The sequence below is a fragment of the Excalfactoria chinensis genome, chromosome 7, assembly GCF_039878825.1.
Source record: "Excalfactoria chinensis isolate bCotChi1 chromosome 7, bCotChi1.hap2, whole genome shotgun sequence".
NCBI lineage: Eukaryota > Metazoa > Chordata > Aves > Galliformes > Phasianidae > Excalfactoria > Excalfactoria chinensis.
This window is the reverse complement of record NC_092831.1, coordinates 4,986,316-5,009,863: the sequence shown is the minus strand read 5'-3', so window position 1 is coordinate 5,009,863 and position 23,548 is coordinate 4,986,316. Positions and strand designations below refer to the sequence as shown.

At 41.0% G+C, this 23,548-nt stretch overlaps 1 protein-coding gene across 2 annotated transcripts in view; it reads left to right on the top strand.

The window, feature by feature from the left end:
• Positions 1-13,503, top strand: part of SPOPL (speckle type BTB/POZ protein like) — a 29,994-nt gene extending 16,491 nt beyond the window's left edge. Inside the window, exons 6-11 of one of the 2 annotated variants that reach the window (XR_011904373.1) lie at positions 3,916-4,093; positions 4,188-4,243; positions 5,121-5,243; positions 6,855-6,997; positions 7,083-7,241; positions 9,253-9,371. Coding sequence is in view for 1 of the 2 variants with exons in the window: in XM_072342374.1 (XP_072198475.1) it covers positions 3,916-4,093; positions 4,188-4,243; positions 5,121-5,243; positions 6,855-6,997; positions 7,083-7,136; positions 9,253-9,397 (699 nt within the window). In the remaining variant the exon portion in view is untranslated. Of the gene's footprint in view, positions 1-3,915; positions 4,094-4,187; positions 4,244-5,120; positions 5,244-6,854; positions 6,998-7,082; positions 7,242-9,252 lie in introns of both variants that reach the window. The other variant, XM_072342374.1, reaches the window with a different exon arrangement.
• Positions 13,504-23,548: the final 10,045 nt, after the last annotated feature.

Here is a 23,548-nt window from a genome sequence, read left to right as displayed (position 1 = left end):
CCTGCTGTGTGTGCTGTAGGAATGGCTGCTGCGTGATGTCTATAGGAGTATCATTTTATTGAGGTCTCCTTTAAATAAAGAAGTAGTCATTTGGAATTAAAGAATTGCTCATCACTGGGTAGGCAAAAGGAAATATCTGTATGCTGGTCTGCATTTAAAAAAAATACAGAAGCACAACTGATGGCTGGAATCTACACTGTGATATTATTTATGGCTTCAATCAGTGAATAGATTTTTCAAGTAAATTAAACGGTTGATTTTTATGGTAGCTGTTGTATTTGTTTTTTCTGAACAAATGCAAGTTTTCTAGGATATATCTTAAAGCCGAGAATGAATGTGGGAAAACTGCAGTATAAATTTAACTTCCTGGAATGTTACGAGATGCTTTTATAGTATTGGTTTTGTTGGTAACCTGATAAGTCATTAAAATGGAGTAAAATGCCTACTAGATGTTAAAAATGCAGACTAGAGAAAGTTGCGGTATAAGAACTGTGTATGTTCAATGCATGTTGACTGGCTATCTCTGCTGCCATGAAGTGATTAGTGGCTTAGGAGGATGATAGATGCTTTAAATGCTAATAAGTTTGCTTTGATCTGTGTATTTACAGGAAATGTGTAAAATTGTCTTGGCAAGATTACAATTTAATTATATGTCATTATGCTGTGTAGGAAGAATAATTGAAATGTGGCCCTTGAGACTAGATATTGCAAATATAGCGCATCTTATTTTCACATAGGCAAGTTAAATTAGCTGCATGATAAATTTGTTGTGAATACAGTTATTTTGGTGATAAAAGCAGAGGTAACAAGTGTTTTATGCTTCTGCAGAGACACTCAGGAGTATTTCCTCACTTGAAGTTTTTGTTGTTATTAATAGCTTGCTATAAGAAGCTCTTAGTGTTTGTTTTTGGATCTGGGTCTCTTTAATTTTAGTGGGAACAAATGCTGATATTGTTTTCCCCTCCAGAATGCTTTGTCTTGATGCTAATAATTGAACACAACTCTGTTTCCTTACAAAACATCAAGAAGTTCTAATGAGTGTTGGAGTGTTTGACCTACCCTGACTGCAAGTGTTGCAGAAAGTACAACATTTTAGTTGTACATAGTGAGGGTTTCAGAATGTCTTCTGACTTATTCCAAACTGGAGCAAAAAGATTGGAGATGTAGATTCTTTAAAGCTGATTTATTTGCACGTGCTCTTCAGCTACTAGAAGTAACAGGTATTCTTTGAAGGACTTGTTTCTGTACGCAGGTCTGAAATTCGTAATTTTAAACGTGAAGCACTTATTTCTGTGTTCACCTTCCTACTTGTGTCTGAGTTTGAAGACTGACTTATCTTCCTAAGAAGGTTGTGTACTTGGCTTGGTTCCTGGTCATGGTGGGTGTTCAATAATGATCACTGAATAGCACCTGTACTGGCTTTCTCCTGTTTATCCCACTGCTTTTGCAGAAGGATTATTTGCTCTTCCCAGGCAGCGTGTACTTGTTGTAGAACGTTCTCAAAGATATGTTGGATATGTCTTTGGCCTGAAAACTGAAGTGTTAGGTCAAATACATAGCAAAATCTAGTGCTGCCCCTGCCCAGCCCTAATGAATATAACTGCATAACTACCTTTTGAAGCCCCTAGATCAGATATTTAGTTTCACAGAATCTGAGATTTCCGAAGTCTGACAGCTATTTTCATTTGCAGATATAACAGCAATTTATCGGCAGAATTGTTTTCCTACAGAGTGCTTGTACAGCTCTTAGGCAGCTTACTTGATATAGAGTATCACAGCTTATCACAATAAGTGCTGGACCACCAGCTTCAAACTCAAGAAAACAGTGACTTTTCCCGTGTTAGCTGTCATCTTGCCTACTGAAAGTGGAAAAGTCATAATCCATATATTTTTACGCATCCATATACATGAGGATATACAGTTTAAAAAGCATCTGTGCAATCACTGATGTAGTGTAAAAAGCTGCATCTTGCATAGCTTTTTATGACCTAAGTACATCAGATGTTGTGGAATATTTGAATCTCCTGCCTAAAATACTGCTCCTCTTGTTGTTTGCAATTAGCTTTAGGATCTCCTCATCTAGCATTTTAGGGAAGAAATAAATAACACATGAGAGTAAAGCTTATAAACACTGCTATGAAGTGCCTGAAAGACATGCTGTCATAGGTTAACCTAAAATCTAGTTCATAGTACAAGATGTTTGGGGGAAAAAAATAACTGTGGTGTTAATGTGATTGGATTCTAGCTTAATTTTAGTGATTGATTTGCAGTGAACTTGGATTCTAAGCATACTGTTTGGGTATGTGATAGATGAAACATCAGGTCTGTAAGTTAGTAGTAACTTCTAAAGATCCTACCAGTAGATAATACAATATGTTCATTCAACTATGGGAAGTAATAATTTTGTTCAGTTTGCATCTAAAAAGAATTAACTCATGAAGTCTTGCACAACCATCAAATATGTATCAGAAATCATTCTAAAATATGTTCTGAAACATTGGAAACCAGCTTGGGTAAATGCAAAGATATGTAGATGGCCTTTCTAGGAAAAGTCTGTAGCTAATGAGAAAAGAGGTTCCTTTGCTGACTTGGAGCAGGAAATTAAGGTGAAGTCTTGAGAAGCAAACTCTTTCCATTGACAAATGATAAGCTTTGTGAAGCTGAGACTCCATTTGTGTGTGTGCATGCTTCCTGGGATTGTTTTGTGTGAAAACTGGAGGTTTCATCTTTGAATGTCCTAAAGAGACAGTCTGATTGTGAAAGTGAAAAAATGTTTTCATTCCATTTTTTTTAAAGGTGGAAGAATAGAAGGAAAGTTTTTATAATCACAGGGGGGTATGGGATGAAAGGGAATTAGCACTTGGAGGATTTGACTTACTGACTGTCTTAATTGGATCGTCATCCTCTTCTGAGCTGGTTGGTTCACACTGACTTTCTGTGAAGCTTAGCTGTGCTATTTTTGCTTTATGCCAGATTTATGCCTGATGCTTTGCCTCTAGAAATCAAACAGAGCTCCAATCTTAACAATATCAGCATTTTCTTGATATGTAATTCTAATTTTCCGTATTTGAGAGTTGCAGTAATTGAAATCCCGTAGCTTTTCTCCTTTAGGAAGGTTTTATTTTAGGGAAGGTTTTATTCTCAGGCAACAGAAATAAAACCTGCTGAGCACTTCTATTTTCCCAACCGACTGATTAAAAGGAGTTAGAATGCAAAGGTATTTGACAAAAGCAAGTAAGAATGCTACTGTACTGTTAACTTATGTGAAAGACTCAAGCATGGAGAGTAATGGTAATGTTCACTTCAGATGCATGTATTTCAGATTAACTAGTTCTGTACAAAACTTAAAATGTGTGAGTATGCATTTCATTATTTTAGTTATTTATTACGTTTTATATTCTGTTGACACACACTTCTCAAATAATGACATTTAATCTTGCTTGAAGAAACAATTACTTGTGAGAGTAAAATGGTAAGAAGAGTAAATAAGAGAGCTATGCTACTTGTGTTTACAAAACATTTCTGTGCTCTGTGATCCTATTGATCTGTTTAGAGCTTGGTTTTTGTATTCATAAATGTGTGAAGACTGAACTGTTAGTTTATCTCTGAAATAGAATTAACGTGTATTTATGGTGTCAAAGGAACCATATCTTTCAACTTACTATTGCTTTTTTATCATGTGATGTGTTGGGTGGGTATATGCACAATGTTAGCCTGTAAGTAAGATCCTGTTTGTTTTATGTTGCTTGTAAGTAAACTGTAAAAAAACTGTTTTATGGTTCTGGCCTAATGCCAGGGACACCACCGTGTTTTGCTTTGCTTTGGAATTGCTGAACTTTTAGCAGTAGGTGCTGTAATTTAATTACTGTTGGCATTCAGTTATGAAAGAATTGTCTTGCTGTGATTTTCTGTTAGGTAAGCGTGGTCCAAGACTCAGTAAATATATCAGGACAGTCTAACACAAACACTTTGAAGGTACCTGAATGTCGACTAGCAGAAGATTTAGGGAATCTCTGGGAAACAACAAGATTTACAGATTGCAGTTTTTATGTAGGAGGACAAGAATTCAAAGCACATAAATCTGTCCTTGCAGGTACTTTCTACTTTTGTATCGCTATTACTTTGTTACTAAAATTGCTAAAAGCTTAAAAATTGGTTATATTTAACAAATACCTCTCTTGTTCTAGCACGATCTCCAGTTTTTAATGCAATGTTTGAACATGAAATGGAAGAAAGCAAAAAGGTAAGCCTTACTGAAGACTTTGCACGTAAATACTTGTTATCCCTTTGTCACAATGTACTTTCTGAATGTTTAGGGTGTTGCTAACAGGACGGTTAGTACTGTTTGGTGGTGCATGATTGGAGGGGTTACTCCTGCAGTCTGCTGTGCATGAGTTCTGTGGGAGTTTCTTTGTGTAGAAAGGGCATATAGGGCTGGCTGTGGAAATGTTCTGGTAGACTTTGTTCAGTCCAATATTTATATCTGCCTTAGACCGCATTTTATTTTGTTATCTAACACTTCAGCTGCTAATGCAATTGATCTTGTTGTCTTTCCCTTTTTGCTTAAGCTTCTACTCCCATATAAGTCAATTGATTTGGTTAGTACGATATAGCAAAACGCTAAAAGTTCTATATGGTCATTAGGACAGAAATGACCAACAGGTAAGTTATAATTCACATTAAGCTTTGTGTGGTGGTAAAGTGCTTTTCATTCAGATTCCTTGCAAGCGCTTGACCTGCATAAGTGTTTTGGATGGATAGGTATTTAGTTAGTAGAGAGTTGCCTCTGCTTTTATGCACATCTAAAAAGGGTTGGTTATAGGCAGAACGTATGAAGAGGCAAGGAGATGATCAGCTTGCTAAAGGATCACAATGGATGATCATCGTTTAATTTTGCAGGCTGCTGTAGTAGCGCTTGTGTCTATGAATCCATTGACTGCAGTAGAGCTGTGTGGCATTTTTTCCTTCTTGCAGTTTCCTAGTGTGAAAACTTTCTCAGGCAGAATTGGAATATAAGAAGCACTTGTTTGGAGTTCTTGATTTAAAGAAATTCAGATGCGTCCCACCTTCAGTAGTGTGCTTTGCTGAGTAGCTTTATATCCATTCTTCTCCTTTACCAGAACCGCGTGGAAATAAATGATGTAGACCCTGAAGTTTTTAAAGAAATGATGAGATTCATTTACACAGGAAAAGCACCAAACCTTGAAAAAATGGCTGACAATTTGTTGGCAGCTGCAGACAAAGTAAGTAACTATAACCCCTATGGTCTCAAAATTGATGTCAGATTGTGGAACATTCTTCTTCAAAAAATAAATAAATAAACCTTCCTTCAGTTTGATCTATGTTTCAGTTTTTGTAATGCCATCAGAAAGTTCTCATCTGAAATAGAGAAAGATGGGAAGAACAAAGTCCTTTATCAGTAGAATTTGTCAGTAAGTCTGTCTTGACTCAAAAGTGTTCCGGACTTTAAATGGATGGTTAAAAACAATACGCTGTAATTAATTAAATAGAAAATAGGGATCATTGATATGCTTTAGAAAAGTGTGTCTTAAAATCTATCCTTGGACTTGATATTCCTTGAGAGAGTTCATGCAAGAACTTGAATAAATCCTATTCCATAAAGTTACTGCTACCTCAGAACTTTGATCTATGTCTTCCCTACAAACTTCATGGTTCTAATAATCATTTCTACATTGGGAATCTTGTCTGCTATGGTCCACTTGCATCCTGTTGTTTACATACATACGCCCAGCTGGGCAGGTGGAACAGTGTTGTTTTGTGAATGCTGGCTTTTACTGAGTGCACTGATAGATGCTGGAGAATGTTCTATGGTGAAGTTACATAGTAGTCTGCAATAGCAGGGCTTGAAGATATTCAGCAAGGAGGTCCATTCAGATTCTCATAGCAGATTAAATCTTTTCAGTTTCTTTTGAGTATAGAATAATAACCTAAAAATAGTGTTCTGCATGTTACTAGAGAGATGGCACTGCTTTATTACCTGGTATGTACAGTTAACACAGCCTTTATGTTCTTGAACTAGAAGTATCCTGAGGAGTAGCATAGTGATAAAAATGGATGTAGAAAATGCACAGGCATAGAAATGTTGAAAGTTGGACCAAGAATATTTGACTTCAGTAGCATTTGTTTGTTGCATGGGTACAGTTACTGATATATATATATATATGCTGTTTATGCATCTACAGTTCCTTTCGGTCTTGAAAACTGATTGCTAAATTAAATGGGTTGGGATGATTTCAGCAGAAGTGTATACAGCTGAATGAAACCTAGTTAGTGTATGACATCCTTCAGAATATAGGCACATTTTATTCATGCAGAATATAGTACGGAAACATATTTTACATACCTTTTCTGGTAGACTGGGTCAGAGTTATAAGTAGCTCTTTTGAAAGAATAAATTCAGAGAAAGAGGAAAAACAACCTCAGAACAAGCCAGTTTCCAGCAGACTAATACACTTTTGTCTTGAGTGGCTTCATGAAAATTTCCCTTTGTACAATTTCTTGTCCCATGCTTTTAGATGTGAACTAGTCTGATGATGGTTTTAATAAAGTGCCTGTGTGTCTTCCTTGCTCTTCTTTTTTACCAAACTGAAGGAAAACAAACTCTTCAATGAGTTACTTCTTGTTTATTTTTAATAAAAGTTCTTTTAATAGTGTCTAACCCAATGTCTTACCATTTGAAGACTCAAATGCAGCATATTAAATTTCCTGTTGCCTCTTAAGCTTGAGAGACACTTAAGTGTTTTCATATCTGGGTTTGTCTTAAACTGTCTTTTGAACTAACGGTAAAAAGAATAAGTTTGAAGAATAATTAGTGTAGTTTTTTCTTTTATCAGTATGCACTGGAACGGCTGAAGGTCATGTGTGAGGAAGCACTCTGTAGTAACCTCTCGGTAGAAAACGTTGCTGACATTCTTATCCTCGCAGATTTGCACAGCGCTGAACAGTTAAAAGCACAAGCAATAGACTTTATTAACAGGCAAGTGATATTTATGAGAATCTAAATATATTTTCACTTACGCTTTGAATACCTTCTCAATATTAGCACATATTCTCTCTTTCAGGTGCAGTGTTCTTAGACAACTTGGGTGTAAAGATGGGAAAAACTGGAATAGCAAGTAAGTTTCCCTGCTTCCTGATGTTCTGTACAAACACTGCTACATAGACCGCAGATCTTAAGAACTGTTACTTCATTTCCACACTACTGAGGCCTGTCACTCACTGTAAGTAAAATAGGATTTGGCAGATAATACCACAGTTCTGATTGTGACTTCCCTTTTAGATGATACGGGGAGTTAACTGCCCTCTGGTGCGAGCTCATAACAACAGATAGATAGGTTTCAGTCCCTTTCCTGGGAAGAATCAGTGCTGTGAGAAAATTGGCATCAGCCCTTAGTAAAGGAAATTTTTCTCTCTGTTAACCAGGTTTTTGCCTGGAGCATTGGCAACGCTGGTGTGATTTCAAGACTTGCTTAGGTCAGTCTGAGCCCACACCACTACTGAGAACAGAAGGGCAATTTCTCTTTGTGCCTCTGGCAATATATTTGTTGCTACAAACCTTCCCATGTGCCAGTTCTCATACTTTTGAGGCCACACAACCAGTCAGTCATGTCCCTTGATCTGACTGATTCTCTAAGTGCTCACACCTGCACTAAATATCAGTTGAGAATATGTCCCTCATACTGTAGGACTGATTGCAGTGTGTACTTAAAGCAGTTCAAGTAAATCACGGAACAGAAGACAGCCAGCTTCACAGTGAATAGTGGTAGGCAGAAATGTAGTAAAGGGACAGCAGGGTTTTACTTCTTGCTGTCAGAACCTCCAAAACAGTTAAAGGACTTGTGCTATATATACCAGTTACCTTAATAGTATTTTCCCTGAAGAACTTGGTTTTCACAAGTGTCATGAATGAGCACGATGTGGAAAAGGAAAATGGTGTGGTAGAAAGGAAATCGTGACGTACTAAGTAGGAAAACTAATAAAACTCTGCAACCAATGTGGACTAGTTGATGTGTTATTTTTCCTCGGATTTGGAACACTCTTTAGTCTCGGGTAATTGCTAGTAAAGATGCTGGCCATCTTTATTTCCCTGATGTATTGAGGATGATTTAACAGAAGCAGTTTGAGAGGACCTGGCTTAACTGACTGAGAACCGAGGAGTCCAAGCTTTGGTGTTATTGCTCAGTGCACTTACCTCTATTGAATTCCAGCAGAAGACTAAAGGCTGGCATTAGAAATCCCCCAAACATTTTCTTTTTTTGAGAGAATATCCAGTGTAGAGATCAGCTGCTAACTTTGTGCCTGACAATTTCCCAAGACAATATGAAGGTTCTTATGAAAATGCAGCAGTGGAAATCTGGGATCAGTGGCTAAGCTGTTTGTTCCAAACTGCAAATTTATCCTGTGTCCGTGTGCCACGTGTCTCAGCCAGCAGAGCATTCTTCGTTTGCAGAGTAAATGTTATGGTTTTGCTTTATATTATTTCATAGCAATATTGCATTGACTTTTTCGTAAATAATATAAATATGTTGAGAAAATACATTATTATTTCATGAGTGTCAGTATGGTGCGTGCTGAAATCTGTTGTGAAAAAGTGACAGTGGCTGCTGAAAGCTATTCCAAATGCAGCCTTGGATCTTGTACTGAAAAGAGTTGAATATCCCCTAGTATCTGTCATTCACTGGTACTCAAACTGCAATCTCTAACTGAAGGGTTCTGCTGTCACCCAGCTAATCTTTCTTCATGACTTTTTCTAGTACACAAACTACTCATTTTTGCTGCGGTTCCAGCTGATTCATCTTGTCATCTTTCCTCCTTCCCCACACTGAGCGTATTCTTGTATGTAATAAGATTCTCACGTCTTCCCCTGGTTTTCTTTTCTTAGCAATGAACTTTTATTTTTCTTCAGTTATCTTAATATTTTTATTGCTTTTCACGTCTTGATTTAAAGGTGGTTACATTACACTGTGCTCTGTATTGGACACAGTTCCCTACCTGAGGTCTGCCTGGTATTGACTGGAGCAGGATGAGTAGCCTGTGTACTACACGCTGTTACTGGGATACCCAAATTTGGTTCTGCTTCCCAGCAGTGTTGTTACTGCTACTCATCATGCTTGTCTTGTAATGTGTGGCTGCTCTTCCGCTGTAATCCTGCTCTGGCTGCTCTTCTCCACCATGTGTTTGTGCGTTTGATTTGTATAAGTGTGTGACTATTCTCAATACTTTTGTTTTCAGCCAAGCAACAGACATAATGGAGACAGCAGGCTGGAAGTCCATGATCCACTCCCACCCTCACTTAGTAGCAGAGGCCTTTCGCGCACTCGCATCTGCACAGTGTCCACAGTTTGGCATTCCACGCAAACGGCTAAAACAGTCCTGAAATCTTCCATGAACTTAAGAGAAATTGAATTGACTCTACTCCTCCATGTCCAGAGGTGTTATCACAAACCATAACGAGAGTTTTTGTTATCCTTGTCCGCAGAACAGAAGCTGAAAAAGCCAATTGTTTGCTTTTCAGATGGATAATTTATGGTTTAATCCTCAGCTTTAAATTAGACTGATTACTCTAATTCACTGAAAGGCCTTAAATTATCTTCAATGACTCTAGTCCATATAGTTTAATGTATCTTGATTTTTTTATTATTATTATTTTTAAATGTGCCTTGTCTTTTTGACTAGGCTCTGCAGGATTGCACTAGCTCCATAATGCAGTAAAGTTGATAACTGAAGATTAATTTTTTGAAAGGGATCTTCCATTATTTTCAGAAGAAAAAAAAGGAAAAAAAAAAGATTATTATAGTTTGGTCCTGTGCTAACTGGAAGGTTTGAACTAGCCTCTCATTGAAAGCGCTTGAACCGGAGGCACAAATGCACCCTAGACAAGTGCTGTGTATGGGGAGAGCCTGTTGACCTCCAGCGAGTACCCACAGGCTATTTATGGCAATATACTGCTTTGAACATAATTTATTTTTCATTGTGGGGGCAAATATGCAATGGTTTGGCCCGAAATTGTATTTTCATTACAGTTTGTAATGCTTATTGTGTGTGTGTCAAAGCTGTCCGAACGGTGAAAAGAAACACAGAATATGAACCTCTTGCTTGTGTTTCTTTGCGGTCCATCGCTAGTTTACATTTAATCCAGAACTGAACGAGAGGTGAAGAGTTCAATGTGAAAATAGACAAGTTTTGTATATGGAAAAAATATATATCCCACATGTACGGTTACATAGCAAAGTAAAGAACGCATAGGATGACCAAATGTAAATTGAAGAAAATGGGCCAAATGGATTCTTAATATGCACTTTTAAGGTGTAACTTTTGTATGTTGTGTGGTACATATATATTTTGCTTTTGATGAATCAATGAGGTACAGGTAATTGTGGCTTAACTTTTTAGATACGTTTTCAGATGCCCACAGCCACATGGGATTTAGTTTTGTTAGAAGAGAAAGGCATGTCTTTTTAAGACTCGTTTGAAGGTGACTATTGCAAGCTTTCATATTTAAATGACACAATACTTTCACTTACTCGAAAGAGGTAGGTGGAAGGCAAAACTGCAGAGGAGAGGCTTTCCCCATCTCAATGTGTGCACAGCTTCTTGTAGCACCTGTGAAGCTCCGTATGCATCAGGAGGACTCTTTCCCTGGAATGTCAGATGTATAAGCAAGCAGCGACTTGCTCAGTCTTGCATTTCAGTTATTGTATAGCATGGTGGATGGTATTGAAACTCTGCATAATGTGAAAAGGAAGAAACATTTATTAAATGCTTGTCATGGGCCAGTTCTTTATTCCATGAACCTTAGCTTTAATACCAACGTCCTCGGTGTTGGATAGCTTTGTTTACAATTGAGAGGACAAGTTTGCAGTAGTGAACACTCAAAAATGTTTCCTGAGTTATTACATTGAGTTTACTGTAATAGTGATGTGTTGCATTTCTTCTTTGGGAAGACTTGGATTTAGCAATGGGGATTGGGAGGAGAGCTCACCTAATTTACGATTGTGTTTGGATAAAGGCTTTACTTTGCCTGTTTGAAAACAAACAATACACGCAGGGAACAGAGAAGAGGAGTTGTTGACTGTCTTTTCTCCATCCTCATTTCATTGAGGTTCTTCTGAATTGCTCTAAATGAAGTTTTTAGAGGAAAGAATGTCTACTTTTGTAGTCTGGCAAAGGCAAATTGGACAAAGAAAAAAAACCGCTCACGCTCATCCCAATTTCTTAACAAAATAATCTCTAAACATGCATTCTTTTTCTTACCTTCCAACTAAATCTTTTATGATGGATAAAGTGTAAAACTGGAAACTTTTAATAGCACGTAAGGCATCAAATTATATATTTACAGAGATGTATCCTTATATCAATTTTTAAATATTTATCTAAAATGAGGGCTCAGAAGCATTTTTCACAATGAGATGTGAAGGTAATTGTTCCCTCCAAAGCAGTGCTGCTTTTGCTGCACTGTGCGGTGTGTGAGGATGCATTATGCCCTCAAACCCACTGCTGGGAAAACTTGCAGCCCTAATAACAAACTGAGTGACTTGAATATTCAGTACTGCAATCATTGTGCAGTTCTGCTCGTTCTGAAGTAACAACATGCAGTAATCGAATTGAAAGCTTAAGGATTTTACAAAGGACCCTTTTTTCAGAAGCTTAATAGAACACTTGTACCAAAAAATGTCAGCCACTGTGCTGCAATATCACCTACAGAGTGAAGCGTCCGCTTTTCAAATTAGGCAGTGTATACCGTACATGATGCCAACAGGAGAGAAAACAGACCACGTAATCTGATTGGATTTGGGTTTATTTATTAGGTGTGTTTTGACGCTTGGTCAACTCTTAAGAAAAAAGGTAAAACAGTTGCTGTATTCTTGAGTGCACTAAAATTCACCTCTTCTGTTCTTTAAACACATGCGGTGTTTTGTCTTATTGGAACAGGATATCTGTTAATTGCAACCCTCTCCTTTGGATTCAGTAGCTTGTTTTTATCCCCTACAACTCAAACACTTGCCATTCAAAGCATCAGTTGTCAGTTCTGAGTGCAGCAGGTAGAAAACTACGTCATACGATGGACAGGTTGGGGGTTGTTTTTTCTTTTTCAGGATGGAATCTTAGGATTTTTTTTCTTAGTTTTGTATACAGATTAGGAATATATTGTATGAAGGTGCCACGTTTTGGCTTGCCAACACTACTCCCTTGGATATATGTGAACCACCGCTTGCATACTTTTCTGGGGAGAACCCTGCATGTGTGTCCTGTGTGTGTGTGCGTGTGTGTATGTATGACTGTGCGGTGTTTTTTGTCAAGAATGACTTTCTAAATATAAGGACTCAATTTGCTGTTAAAATGCTATTATGTATTATATATATATATATATATTTTTGTTTTCCATTTGAACCTCTCCTAAGGAGATGCTTTGGGTGGAAGAGGCTTCAATAAACAGTCCTCCTTTTCTAGTCCATTTACTGCATGCAGAAGTGTAAACACATCGTGCCTTTTTAGGAAGCCGTTGCAATGAAGGGAAGATTTAACAGGAAACCAAGTCTTTTTAAAAGGTATTTTGTCAAGGTGAAGGAAAATGTTTGGAACGCAGTTGAGACTTGAGGCAGAAGTTACAGATCATGCGTAGAGCTTTGTTGCATGTTGACTCCTGCTTTTGCAGTTAAGTTTCGCTGCAAGAGGTGTGGAATAACAGATACAAGTTGAATAACGGTCTGTTTTGTGGAAGTGTGAAAATATTTGCTGTTACAAGCCGAGCGTGTGTCAAAACGTGCTAATCATGGACACGAAGTTAGTTTTATAAGTCACTCTAGTTCTGATGTTTTGCTCAACAATGGGTGTTTAATACGGCATTCACCTTTCTGCAGGTCAGTAGGAGACCTACGTGGAGATTATTCCTTTCAAATCCTCATGGAAAGGATTTTATTCTCCCTTGGGGGAATAAAGTGACGTGCAGCATTTGAAACTGTGTTTCGTAAGGCAGTGAATTGCAGATGTGAGGTACTGCTGCCTGAAATGTTGAGTTATGCTGAATTTTACAACAGGTTGGTAAAATACCTTGATATCTTTTTATTTTGACAAGTGGAATGTTCTTTATCTGATGTTGGTATCTCCTGTAGTGCAGAGCTTAGCTCGTTAGCTAGCAAGACACCGACTTAATTTCATAACTTGGCTTCTGCTTACAGTAAATGGACTATGTTTGTAAAGGGAATTCACTATTTCAAGTGTTTTGCAAGGAACTTCACTGTATTTGTAACCTGTTTTTTGAAGGCTTAAGATAAATGAGTCCTATTTTAGAAATCAAGCCAGTGAAATGACTCGAACCTGTTTTGGGGTGGAAATGATTAAGAGAATTCAAACGTGTAAACAGTCGTATTGAACCATCCAGCCTTTTTTATCAGCTGATGTTAATGGTGAAATACTTTTTGTACCTTGTTGCTGAAAATATTTTTGCGTTTCAGCACATCAAGTTACAATAAAGTTGTTACTTATACAGAACGTGTCTGTGTGGCTTGTATTTTTTCCTCCTACTGTCCATGTTTACGATGGCTTCCTAACTTTCTGTCCTTCCAGAAAGCTGCTTTACCAGTGCTGTGTATCGGGCTGGTGTAAAACGTACTGCTGTCCTTCTGGAAGCCTTCGGGTAGGCTCCTATTGCTCTGGAATCCACTCATTATTTTTCTGTGTTGACTCCTCAGAGTATCTGAGAGCTCTCAATAGTTCATAACTTGATGACCTAAGCAATGGCTGCCTTTGTGTGGACTCTTGTCAGAACTGATAATCAGTGGGAGGGAGAGTTGATGCTATGAAGGTCAGGCTTGTGGCTTCTGAGAGGATAATTTGCTTTACCTACAGTTCCTCTTTCTATCCACGAACACAGGTTTTCAATGGCCACATGCGCTGCCATGCACTTCCCATTTATGTGGGTGAAGTGGTTTGTAAGAACGATCTGTGTGGATGGGTCACGGGTTGTCATCCACGTAGATATATTTAATAAAGTATGTAGAACTGTTAGTATGCGGCTCTGTGCTTTTGAATTTGGAAACACTGGACGGAGGATGAAATCGAGGTAGGTTACCTTTTGTACAGCGATTCAAGCCATTGAAATGAATGCAGTTATCTGCCTTGTGTGGCTATTGCAAAAGTGTTGCACAGTTGGTAATTGCAGCTCTTTCCACAATGATTTGGGTAACCAATATGGCTACAGGGATGGCTTGAGAATCTGTGTAGAATGTCTCTTCTGTGTATAGGTACTCGTGTATGTTTGCATGCTGTCCTGGCTATTCGGTAACTCCTTAATTTTACCTTAAGAAGTGCAGATTTATTCAAGGATCTTGCCTGTTTGACTTACCTAAGCTTTGTGAATGCCGTATGTTGGTATGGAAGAATAAAACCTTGCAACATTTGTGTTCTTCAATGTTTTAGGTGGCTTAAGTTGAGTTGAGGCTTAAAATGAGTTAAGCAGCACTGCACGCTTCGCTACAGATTTTACTGTCCGTATTTGGGCGAATTACAACCTGGTTGTTTGGCATCCTCTCCATGATCTATACTGCATAGCAGTTTTAATTGCAAGCTAACGTACTTCAGCCTTAATTGCCAAGTAAACTCTTGAATTTTTCTTCTTTTTTAGTTAATTTGTAAACTGTAAAATTAATGTTATGTATTATGTATGTGTGATTTTCGGAACCAGCTGTGTTAGGCTGATCAAGCCTTGAAATGTTGAAACAAACCACCTCCCCGCTAGAGAAGCACGGAGATGAAGTTGTGTAGTTTGTTGTGCTCTCTGGCCTACGGTACGGAGATCTTTCTGACCTTTCCCTGTAAAGTCTTGTTGGATTTTGCTGTCTTTTTACCCTTTTTATTTCAGAACGTGGCCTGTCACTTTAGAGTTGATATAAATAATAACGCCTGCAGATTATCTTTAATAAAATATCAGCACCTTCACTTTCATCACTTAAAAGACAAGGAGATGGAACTTTTACCTACTGTGCGACAGTATCACATCAGCTTGAGTCAGCTGAGAGCAAACTACAAGGGGAGTTAAATCGTATAACAGATGAGGAAAGGAACCTTTTACCATTAATGCCAAAGTAGCAAACATCAACTTCTGACAAGCTGACAGACCAGAGGGCTGAAACTTAATGAGTCTTCGTGCTTTCTGTCATGTACTTCAATTTTCTCAAATTATTTCTCCAATTAGTTCTAGTCTTTGTGAAGGAATGACTAATGATAATTAATGCTTTCTTATCATTTGCATATTCGGGCACCAGCGTCTCCAAAAGAAAACATAGAGATTTGTGTATGAAGGTGAGCCACGTTTCTGTTACTTCTTTGGGGTGTTGGGAGTTTTTCAGCTTTTCAAGTGTGTGTTTTCAGCTGAGCAGGGAGAATACGGTGGACGCCTTGAACAGGCTCTTATGCTTTTGCCATAGGAAATAATTCAGGCATAACTGGTATCTAACTGATATCTAAGAGCGCTTCTGCAAAGAAAAATCAGTAGGGTGTTTTTGCTGTTGCTTTTGTTGTATTTCTTCTGCATTCCATGCTGCTCTGCAGGTACTTAACCTTTAGCTCTAAAAACAACCTGGTTTCTGCTTAATTAGTCTTGCCTCTTATGCAAATGCTAATTCAGAGGGCAGAACAGAGATGAAACAAGTATATGTTTTCTCCATAAATAAAAGGACAGCAGGATAAAAATCGATAATGGATCGGTGGGATGTGAAGAAGCAGCTTGAAGAAATGCAACTCAGTATTCGGCAGAATAATCAGCTGAAAGATTTTGTGCAAAGGAGATGCTTTAAAGTTGCTAATGCAGAGAAGTACCTTGAGATTCTAATGAGTGCTGCAGGTTGGGACCTTGCACAAACAAAATAGTTGGCTATAAACTTCCAGCATTCTGCTCCTTGCACTGGTGCTGCCCCATCATTGCAAAGGGTTGCTGTGTCCTCACCAGCTCCTTGTAAGAGGATTTTGCCTGTTCTCTACAGCTTTCCAGCCTGTAACCTGGAGAGCAGAAATGAGATGGAAGTAAGATCTGAAATTAGGTGTTGGGATAGTTTGCTGCTGGTAGACCCTCAGAAAGCTGCTGGCTGTGTTGAGGGCTGTGTTGAGGGCTGTGTTCTGCCCACGGCTGGTTTAGTGCTCCTAAACTGGTGAGATTTCAGTGCTAGAGATGATTGAAGCTACCACAGGATCTGGCATGGGTGAAGGAATGGGAAAGTACCACAAGGAGGGCATCAGATAGCACGGAAAACTGCTTAGGTTTTGGAAAGCTACAGGATAGAGGGACAAGGGTGGGGTGGGGAGGGATTAGGCAGCGTTGTTCACAACTTGGAATATACTGGTTGTACTGTTAAACCCACAGCAATGCAGTGCTGGTTCAGCAATGCTCGGTGCCACTGAGGTCACACGAGTAATAAAAATAAGAAGCTTATTTAGCTGTATGTAGAGATTCCTATCGCAGAACCATCAATATTGCTGGCAATATCAGTAGTGCGGGTATAATTTTGTCTTCTTTATTGGGCTCTTCAAGGCTAAATTCTGAGTGTCAGAACTGCCTTTTCCTGCAGATAAGAAAGGTTTAAGTGTCTAACAGTGATGTGCCTGAGCTGTCCAGAGGAATGGGAAGGGAAGGGTCGGGGCCTCAGCTCTGTGCGTGCTTCTGCAGTCATTTGGGCATTGGTGGGGCCTGTTTTGGTGCTGGTTGCATCTTAGAGCCAGACTTCAGCTATTACCTTGATACCTAACATACCTCCACGAGCATCCTGCATCATTGGAGATTGCAGCTCAGCTCACTGCCGGCAGGATCGGAAGCTCTGTGTACAAAGCAAAAACACCAGCCTGGGGTTTGCTAAGTTGTTCATGCTTAATTCTTACGCATGGGCACAGTCCTGGGTGGGAATCTCTTCTGCAAACCAGGAGGAGAAAGATGCTGTTGCAGATCTCTTCAGTTCTGGATTTCCATTTGCACCTAGCTGATTTTTCTTGTTCCCACTCCCTGGGGTGACAGCTGCTTCAGGAGCAGACGAGGAGGAATGACACTGAGAAATAGAATCTGGCTGCATTGTGAGCACTGGTCAATAGCGAGCTTCTGTGTAGGTGGATGGCAGAGTTATCGCAGCTGCGCTTGGGCCATCTGCAGCAGGAATTCGGGGGGGGGGACCAGTCACCTCTTTGCTCCTTACCTTAGAACTGTGTTACAGTGACTTGTGCCCTTATGGAGCCCTGTGATGAGATTTGAGAGAGACAGGTGAGAGCTGCAGGTTGTAAATGGTGCTTGTCGAGCCGGCTAGAAACGCTCTTCAATTTGTTAGCGGTTCTTTAGATATTCTGCTGCATTAGCATGCTAGACATGAATATTGCTGTCTTATTAGCCTTTGAAAGCGGCAAAGTTATAGAAGCCGTTCATTAGATTTGCTTTCACGTTTAAAAAGCTCTTTTTTTTCTCTTAAAAACGGGTTGTACACGTTTGAAAATGTCCTTACAGGGGAAAATGCTGAAAATCAATCAGGTGTGGGTTTTATCTCGAATAACACAAGCAGGTGTGTGCGAAGTGAAGAGAAGCAGCTCTTAAAGCAGATCCTGGTACTTCTCCCTGACAGCTCTCAGTACCAGCTCTTACTTTGTGACCCTCAGCAGAGCTTTGTTAAACGCTCCATCCTTTTAAATGTAAGCAAATTTTGGTTCTGTGGCTAACTTAAGATGCTTAAAACTGGCCAGGCTTACAAAGGATTATGACTTAGAATGTGCTGCAGCGGTGCTTTGGAAGTACAGTTGTTTGTTTTACTTACAGAAGGCCTTTTTTGGTCCCTAACTAAGCGTATGTGTGAAGATGGCCACAGCAGAGGTTAGAGCTGCAGCCCCTAAATGCAGTAGACTTGACCGGAGGGTCCTTTGCAGGCTTTTAAACACTGCTGCAATGGAAATAGTGAAGCACTTGAGGTTTTCCACTGAGAGAAGTACAGGAGTTGAGTCCCCACGTGTTAAATGTGCTCCTATATCCCTTTTAAATTGGCCACAACATTCAGGCAGTCCTATACTCTGCCAGAGTCCGTGGTTCTCCATGCTTGCTGAAATAGAGCTGTTCTGTAGGTAGAGCACTGTAGTTGTACAGTGCAGGTGGCGGAGATGGTGGCTGGGGAAGGGTATTCTAGATGTGAGCCTTGATCCATTGAGGTCTCATCAGATGAGTCTGAACATGACCGTGAAATCCCACTGGCTCAGACAGGACGACAGCTGTGGGCTCTGCTTCCAGCTTTGTGACTTGCTGCCTCCCATCAAAAAGTGATGCTTCCCATGGAAACAGTTGCTTTCTGTGTCTGGAAATGGGCTCTGCTGGCCTAGGGTAGCTCAGACCTTGCATGCAAACAGCTTGCTTAGCATCTGGGAACACAGGCCAGCTTCCTTCAGCTGAGGCTGTTGGCCCTGCCTCTCCTCCTCCATCACAGGAAGCCTCCATTCACCAACCACATGCAGGATCCTGTGGGTGAGAAGCACTTTGCTCAGGCTGCCCTTTCCCTGTTTTCCCACCCCTGGTGACACTCAAGGTCAGACTGCGCTGGGCTCTGAGCACCCAATGGAGCTGTAGGTGTCCTTGTTCACTGCTGAGGGGTGGACCCAAGTGGTCTTCAAGGGTCCCTTCCAACTCAAAAGCAGTTCAGTGAGTCCTTTGCAAAGCGTATCCCAGTTGGGTGTCACTTTGTATTCTGTGATCATCTGAAATCTGCTTCATTCTGTTAGTCTGCCGTACCGAGTTATCGCTGTGTGTGAGCCAGCAGATTCGGGGATAGAAGGCACAATGACGGCACAATTTGTTTTCTGAAGAGCTGAGGAGAATGCTTCCCCTTATTACAGAAACGCATTAACCCAATACGCGCGCATATTTTGAGCATCAATATTATGTTTTCATATCCTGCAGTAGATTAAAACGTCAATCACGCCATCCATATTTCATAGCCCTCCGAAGCCTCGGGGAAGGTGCACATGTCTGCTGCTGCTCGTGCCCCACCAATAATACAGCCCTCTAGAAGGAGATCTGCGCCGGCCATATAGCAAGATGTCAAATTAATTGTGCCAAAATAATGAGTTAGCACCAAATGCTAATTAAATATTGATGGAAGTCATACTTTCAATTATATTCATTACGGTGCAATGTGTTCTGTAGACACGAAGTGCTCGGGATGCGGGCATGTTTTATAATTAGTCTTGTCACATAAAAGAACTGGAGTTATTTCTCTTCTGTGAAATCAGTTTCTAATGCAGCTGGAGGTCCGTGTGTGCTGTGTGTGCTATCCTGGTCCAGTTCTTCTGATGGCAGGTTTCAGAGCACTTGCTCTGATTCACACTGCCCCTATGTCTGCCCTCCTCATTCACAAGGTGCTCTTTGCACGGGTGGAGCTGCAGCAGTGTGGGGTCGTGTCCTGCTGCAGCATCGCGGTGTCAGAGGATTGCAGCTGCAGAGGGGCAGAGCAGAGAGGAACCCCTAAATGTGATGTCAGCCAGGAAAGTAGGAGCATAGAATTGTAGGGGTTGGAAGGGACCTCATTGAGTCCAACCTCCCTGCAGAGCAGAGGGTGTGCAGGGCCTGCTGCTCTCTGCTTTAGGGGAAGCTTTTTAAGCCTAAGATGTCAGAGAACAGCTCTTTGGGATGGGTTTAATGACTCAGGTTTTTCAACCATAGGGTGGTGATGCACTGGAACTGGTTGCCTAAGAAGGCAGTGAGTGCCCCATTCCTGGAGGCATTCAAGGCCAGATTGAATGTGGCTCTGGGCAGCCTGGTCTGCTGGTTGGCAACCCTGCACACAGCAGGGGGTTGAAACCAGGTGATCATTGTGGTCCTTTTCAACCCTGGCCATTCTGCAATTCAAAACCAAAGATACAGAACGATGTGCTCATAGGGCATCCACCAATCAAGCGTGTAAGGCAGGCTGGGCCCATTACTCTCAAGCTCCTTGAATGACCAACAAGTGACTTCTGAGGTAGTGACCTGGAGGATGGGGAGGGGAAGGGGGAAGCTGGGCTTGGTGGTAGGGATGCTCAGAATGCATAGCAGTCAAGGCAGGTGGGCAGGATGCAATTAGAAAGGAGAGTATGGAGTTTTTCCTTCTAGACGGGGCAGCCTTAGTGGCACTGTCCCAGTGTAAATTGTTCCTAAGAAGGAAGTGATATTATGCACTGTGGAATATACATGAGCCCAGTGAGAGGCATGTGAAAATTACCAGCAGGGAAGCATTGGAGAGCAAAAGGAGCAGTTGAGCCGAAGAATGGATAACACCCAGCAGAGCAGAACTGTGGCACCAGCTGCTGAGAGGGTGATTCAGTGCTCAGAATGATTTCCAGCTTCGCTCTAAAGCTATCGCTGTGGAAGCATTCCTCATCTAAAGTACAAAACTTCTCCGGACCATCAGAATGGAATCTCTCTGCATCCCGAACGTGTGAAATTAATGGTTGAATATTATGCTGAGAGCCATTTAATTAAAAACGCTTCCCATTAATAACGCGGTTGGTGAGAGCGCGTGTGTTATGTAATTAAAGATAGCACATCAGTAAATGATACTGTGCAAAACCAATTCAAAACATTCAAATGAGGCAGCGCAACGTAAGGAACTCAATTCGAGTGGGAATAGAAGTCGGTGTGAAATAAGCTCCGTTTGCCTTGGAAGCTGCAATTAATCTGCTTCTGGCAACACCACTCAGTGTAGCTGGTGGGGTAAGCTTTAAGCAGGGGGCTCTGCTGGTGCGCTGTATCATAATAACCTTTCTCTCTCTGCTCCTTTGGCCAAATAAAAGGCTGGCTGCCATTCAGATCTCAATGGAGAGTCTGATCTGCTGAGTGCCATTCAGACACGGTGCCACTGTTACTGTGAGCAGTCAGGTTGTGCTCGCTCTGCTGTTTGCATCTACGTGGAAGCCAGGAGGAGGAGGGGGAAAAGGGAGCAGAGATGGCAGCTGGTGTGCAGCATCACCTCCAGCTCAGGTGAGCATCATTTCTCTTCCTTCCCCAGAGCTCTTGGGCTAATCCAAATCTTCAGTGATGGAAAGTCAGAAACGCCACAGTTAAATATATCTGACATAAGACTGCTTAATTTCAATCCACTTCTCATGTACCGTATGATACTAAATAGGTTCACTTATCATCCTAAATGTGGCATCTTGAAATATTTTAAATCCCTTGGTTTCCCTCCCCAGAAATGTGTGTTAAATATCCCACACCGAGATGTGAGGTCAGCAGTGTGAATCTGCTCAGCACCTCCTGCTGTTGCAGTGTGTGCTTTGGGAACACCCAAAGGATGGGGGGGAAGAAGCAAGTTCTACTGACTTATGTGGACCAAAGGCAGCTCAGTGCTCAGGTCTCACTAAGCTTGGAACACTTCAGCTCAAGTTTGGAAACATTCAAGCTAAAATCAGCCTGCTATGTTTTGAAAACCCAGCCTGATGGTTTTAAGAGCAGACTACAAGAAAATAACATCAACTGCTATGTGGTAACTGCAGTTGGCACAGCTGGATCTGGCAGCATCATTGCCCCCTGTAGGATCCCCACACCAAAAGATCCCAAATCTCATGTCTTGGGAAGTGGCATTGGATGTAGCGGACGATACGAATCTCACAATACTGGGAGTTAACTGATAGCTTTGGTTCTGCTTTCTTCCTTGTTTTTACCTTAAGGGCTATTGCAAATAACCTCACTGCTTCCTATTGCACTGTTACCTTCCTTGCCAATTTGGACCCAGTTGTAATGTATCACCTTTCAGGAAGATCACCCGCTTATTTGGAGCTGTTAAGATAAGGTAGCTGAAACTTAATTGGCTGCATAATGACAAAAGGGCCGCATACGGTCTGGGAGTGAGGCAGGAGAATAGAGAAGCTGGGTTTGCATTTGAGGTGGCTAAAATGTGCAGCAGGAAAATGGAGTGATAGCTGAGATGTGAGGCGATGGTCTGGGATCGGTAGTAATAGAATTGTGCTGCTTCCCAATGATGGCAAAGTGAGAGCAGCAAGGAGGGCAATGGGACACAGCAGGTGTTTCAGAAGCAGCTTTTGGGTAGCTGAAAGGGGGTGAGCGTGGCACTCTGACCCCTGCATGGTTTTCATGAGTAAGATTTGGCTCTTGGTGTGGCCTGATGTTGAGCTGAGGCTCTGCTGTGGTGACTGCCTGAAGGATCCACATTCTCAAAGTACAGTTCCGTAGCAGTTGCCTATCCATTAGAAGCATTTTATTAGCTGTATTAAAACAAAAGAAGGAAACTGCTTCTGCTGGACATCGGAGGTGTTCATAAGGCAGGAAGGGAAGGACAGGATCTATTTGTACAGATGAGACAGCCAACAGCTAGGAGTGTACTTGAGTGATGTGCGTCCCATTGAGCCGCTTGGTTTGTGACTTGTTATTGTCGTTTCTGCTGTGCATATTTGAATAGGAACAGTGATAATGACAAATCATTATTATACTATAAATAAAACATTATCCAGATTACGCTGGTCAACAGAGCATAAAACAAACAGCAAATTCTAATGTCCTTGAATTACACGTGATTGACAGGGGAGGAAAGGCAGCACGGGATGCTGATTTGCACCCAACGCCTTCAACTGGTTGCTGTGAGAGCATTTCCAGCCACATCGGGAGAGTTCAGGGGTTTCCACATCCATTGAAATGGTTAAAAATAGAACAACAAGTGGCTGCAGTTCCTGCACTTACATACTATGTGCTGCCTGAAGGAAGAAGAGCCTCCTGACACCGGTGCACATCACCGCTTGCCTACCGCCTCTAGCGATGTATAGCCAAGTGATGGGGAGAACAGGAACAGGCACACTGAGTAAGGAGTTGATATCAACACAAGTAAGTACTTACAAACGTGCAAAGCTATACCGTTAGGTTCACTGGTGCACGGTGTGCTGAACCTGCCAGGTTGAAGCGGTTTCTTTTTCCCCTGCTTTTGACTGCAATCAGATGGCAAGTCTTTCCTTGCAGTCAGTTTCTCAAAATTGATTTGAAAAAGCGCACCGTGATGCTTTTAAGCTGATTTTTAAAGCACTGACTGGAGAAAAAACACTGTGGTTCAGTGAGTTTTCTGGCCTAGCTGTCAGGATTCATCTTGTGCCAAAGCTTGGGGAGGAGGTGGTTGGAGCATCATGCATGGTGCCCAAAAAGCGGTGAGATGCTGCCGCTGAGGGCTGGAGCTCCATGCAGGCAAGTCTTCCCCATGGGAAGCTGTTTGTGCTGCTGTAAGGCAGACCCTGAGGCTCCAAAGCACCTCTCGTTTAGCACAGCTCTTCTACTTTCAGTGGCCTGCTTAGGGCTACTTGCTAAAGCGGTTCATGACTGTGTTGAGCAACACATTCACTTTCTTTCCTTGACCCTCATGAACGCTACCAAACCTATTCTACCCATTGCACTCACAGAAGAACACATTGCACTTGGCATAAACATTCAGCAATACGTTGTGCTGAGTCTTTTGCCATTGATTTTATTTTCCCCATAAAGTCACAAAGTAAAACTTGTAAGAAAAGAAAAAAAAACCACAACCAAATATGCAGCGAG